The sequence below is a fragment of the Elephantulus edwardii genome, unplaced genomic scaffold (assembly GCF_000299155.1).
Source record: "Elephantulus edwardii isolate Elephantulus edwardi_28Jun2011 unplaced genomic scaffold, EleEdw1.0 scaffold00020, whole genome shotgun sequence".
NCBI lineage: Eukaryota > Metazoa > Chordata > Mammalia > Macroscelidea > Macroscelididae > Elephantulus > Elephantulus edwardii.
The window spans coordinates 39,184-43,393 of record NW_006399770.1 but is presented as its reverse complement, the minus strand read 5'-3'; the positions used below and the strand labels follow the sequence as shown (position 1 = coordinate 43,393).

At 39.1% G+C, this 4,210-nt stretch overlaps 1 protein-coding gene and 1 pseudogene across 1 annotated transcript in view; both read left to right on the top strand.

Moving 5' to 3' along the window:
• The window catches only part of LOC102856533 (zinc finger protein 420-like), a 4,050-nt gene extending 3,936 nt beyond the window's left edge, over window positions 1-114 (top strand). Inside the window, exon 3 of the mRNA XM_006882473.1 lies at window positions 3-114. Coding sequence (XP_006882535.1) covers window positions 3-114 — 112 coding nt within the window. The remainder of the gene's footprint in view (window positions 1-2) is intronic.
• A 300-nt stretch (window positions 115-414) lies between these two features.
• LOC102856120 overlaps window positions 415-4,210 on the top strand; it is a 41,980-nt pseudogene continuing 38,184 nt past the window's right edge.

Below are 4,210 nucleotides of genomic sequence, written 5' to 3'. Positions count from 1 at the left end.
AGAAGAGTCCACACAGGAGAGAGACCTTTCCAATGTCAGGAATGTGGGAAAACATTTACACAATCAAGTCACCTCACTGAACATAGAAGGATTCATTCAGGAGAGAGACCATAGGTGTTGCAGGCAGAGGGTAAAGTATTTTTATAATTATTAATAATGAGACAGGCTACCAGGAATGATTTAGAACAGAGAGTGTGAAAAGCAGGGGGCCAACAGTTCTCCACTGAAGCCCCCCAAGTCATGCTTCCTGAGTATTTATGGAGAATCATAAGGAAGGTGAACAAAGTAAAATCATAAGGAAGGGTAAAACAAAAACAAGGGCTCATGGGGAAGTCTTTTGCAGATGAGGCTCTCTATTGTTTACTTTATGCTCATCTCAGGAGGGAGGGATTCAGTCACTACAAACTAAGAACAATGGTGGCTCTTAAGGAATGGCATAGTGTCACAGGGTAAATTCTAGCTTCTGTTAAGCCTCTCTCATCTCCTGATACAACACTAGGCTTATTATGAACATTAAATTTTATATTCTGCTTCCTACACTTATGAATGTCAGGAATGTGGGAAAACATTTTGACATTCAAGGCGTCTCACTGTACGTAGAATTCACCCAGGAGCAAGACCTTATGAATATAAGGAGTATGTGAAAACCATTTCAGTGGCAGGTTACCTCACCAAACATTAAGATTCACAGAGGCGACAGACCTTAGGAATAGAGATATCAGTTTGTCACCTTCAGCCTAACTGTCCTTACACAAATTCCCACAGGGGGGAGACCTTCTGAATGTAAGGAATGTGGGAAAGGAGTTTGACAATCAGTGCCCCTCATGGAAGAATTCACCCTGGAGAGAGAGAGATCTTAGGACTGTTACAAATGTGGGAACACCTTTTCACAATTGAATCACTTCAGTACATAGAAAAATTCACACAAGAGAGAGAACTTAGGAATGGAGGGAATCCTTTTGTGAACCTGGTACACAAACTATCCCCAAAGAGTTCCCCCAGATAGACCATCTGCATATAAGGAATGTGGGACCACCTTTCCACAATCAGATGGCATCAGGACATGCAAGCATTCACACAGCACAATACTCATATGAGCAACGTAGGACATAGATGATTCGTCTGTCCTGCCTGGACATATTTATACTCACCCTGCAGGATCCTCCACCCTCACTGGACACCCGAGAACTTAGACTAGATAGACAGATGAAGAAGACAATTAGGAGTGATTGAGTCTTCCTGATCATGTCCTATAGGAGAACTGTTGTTCTGTCTTGCAAAGTGAGATAGTTGCAGAGGTTTTACGATTTTTTTTTCCGTTACGTGTGTGGGAGTCCTTCAGTGATGGTGAAAGCTGGGTATGTTTTTGCACCATTGTAACAAATTGATCATTGTATCTGCCAATGTGGGCTTTTGCACTCAATATTTATTGTTTTCTTTTTTGCAAGGTAAACTTTTACTTTGTTAAAGGGATAATGTCTTTGCCTCTTACCCAGAACGATGCAGAAAATAGAAATGGGAAAATACTATTTATCAATTTTCAGTTAGTGATTGATATTTTCCATGCAATTAATAAAGATCTCACTTGTACAAGAAAAAAAAACAATAAAAATCTTGGGGGGAAAACCCACTGGGCAAATTTTCTTGACCTTAGAGTTGGCAATGGTTTATTTTTATTATTATTAATATATATTGTGGTTGATACATGTACATTACATTCCATGTAGTCCTTCATTTACATTATATTTTGTTCATTTATATTGTGGGTTTTCCCCCTCCCTTACAATCATCCTCCCAACAACTACTTTCATGAAAGTGTGTAAGCTAGCTCTTTGACGTCACATTTCATAATATCCGCTCTCAGATAGCCAATTGCTGATTTGCACATCCCTATGAAACCAGTACTCGAAGGTAACAATCACAGCCTCTTGCTGATGGATCTTCTGTCCACCTGGAAACTTTAAGTGTCTGCATCCATAAGCAACATCCAGTCCAGAGCGAGCCATCAGATTACAGCAGCCAAGCCTAGGCAATGGTTTCTTAAATATGAAACCAAAACGGTAATTAACAAAAGAAAAAATCATTACACAGGACAAAGTGGGTATCAAAACCCAAAATATATCTTTATACTTCAAATAGCACCCTTAGTAAAGTGGGAGGGGATGTCTATACACAAAGTAGAAGAAATTTTGAAAAAGTAAATTTTATAAGTAACTTGATCTAGACTATTGAGGTGGCATACTCTGTCGTGAGTTGCACTGCTAATCCAAAGAACTGAACCCACTAGACAGAAACTCCATGGGTGAAAGAGAAGCAGCCTCCTTCTGTAAAGATTTACAGCTTGGGAAACCCAGTGGAGGCTGACCTTAAGCTAGAACCGGCTCAGTGGCAGTGGGTTTGGTTAAGCACATGCAAAGATACTCAACATCATTACCATCAGGAAAATTTAAATTAAAACCTTATGAGATACCACTTCACACCTCCTGCTGTTACTAGGTGCCATGGAGTCAGTTCAGACGCACAGTGACTCGATACACAATAGACTGAAACAGTGCCCAATCCTGTACCATCCAGATAATTGTTGCCCATTTTGCCAGTTATACTGTTATTGCTGTTGGTAGGTGCCATCGAGTAGAGGATGACTCTAGAGTAGAGCAGGGGAAAATTCAGAGCTTTGTTCATAGGGTTGCTATGAATCATAGTTGACTTGATGGCATATAATAACAACAAAGATAAGTTAAGAAGCTTTGGTGGCCTTGTGGTAAGAAATTGTGCTGCCAATCTGAAGGCATGCAGTTCAAATCTGCTAGCTTCTCCACAGGAGAAAGGAAATCTCTTTCTGTGTGATCAACTGCCTCTAAAAACCCATTGGAAGGCCAGCTATAAATAATGAGAGTATGACAAGGTTAACAGAGCTCTGGTGCCTAGTAGGACAGGAGTTGTGCTGCCAACCCAAATGCCAGGCGTTCAAATTCACCACCTGCTTCATGGAGGAAGATGGGCAACTTTCTTCCATGTGATTTACAGTCACTGAAAATCTGCTACAGTGTTAGCTTTAACACAGTTCTGACTCAACAGCACATAATAACCAGGACAAGATTTCTTCTCAGAGGTATTTATTGGGGGAAAGATGAAAAAGAAAAAAAGATGTGGTATGTGAATATCTCCCTCAATCACTTTTTGAAAACTAGATTCATGCCTATAATACTACTCTATGTATCCTAATCATCTAGAATGCTTCTTTTAAGAATGATAATTGGTTATGATTTGAGACATAATACATAAAACTGCACTTTAAATTACTACCTGAAACATTTCAAAAGGCAGTTATGAGTTAGTTATTTTTATCTTATAAGGACTTGCAAATATACACAGCCAAGGGGTGGATTTTGTTGCTGTTATGTGCCACTGAGACACCTGTAACTCATAGTGACCTTATGTTCAACAGCCCTAAACCCTCCTTTATCCTTTGCCAATCATAGTGTCTCTGACACACGTACACCTATTACCCCAGTCACCGAATCAATCCATATCACTGAGAATCTTCTGCACTGTCCCTCCACGTTGCAGACGATAACGTTCCTCTCCAAGGAGTGGATGTAGGATGGAGAAAAGTTACTGTTCATAGTATTTTTTTATGGGAAAAGTTAAGCTTAGAAGCCCAAATCTTATTCAACTTGGGACTAAAATAATTCACTTCATTACATGGCTTAGTTTTCTTAATTTTTCTAACATAGAATAGTTTGACCAAGCAAATAACTTTAAATAAATGACAACATGATTTAACAATGTGGGATTTTATATGCTTCAAAAGAAGCCAATGCTGAAAATGTATGTTCTACTTTGAGTAGATGCATTTTTTTAAAGAGTCTGAATTTGAGAGGAAAGAAAAGAGTTTGTAAATGTACAATTTAAAATCTCATCAAGATTTGTATGGAGCACAAGGGAATAAAATTACTCTTACCTTTCGCACAGGAATTGGACATTCAAGTTGCAACTTATAGCAACCTTGTGAACAGCAGTGAGAATCATTTTTCCTCTTCCATTGTCAATACACTTAAGCCCATTGTTAAAAATCATCATGTCAGTCCCTCTTGTTGAGTGTCTTCCTCTCCTATATTGACTCCTACTTTCAAATGAGTTGTGGGAAGATATCAAGGGTATCATCCAGGAAGAGTGCAAACGGTCATTGCAAAGACAGAAGAGGAAG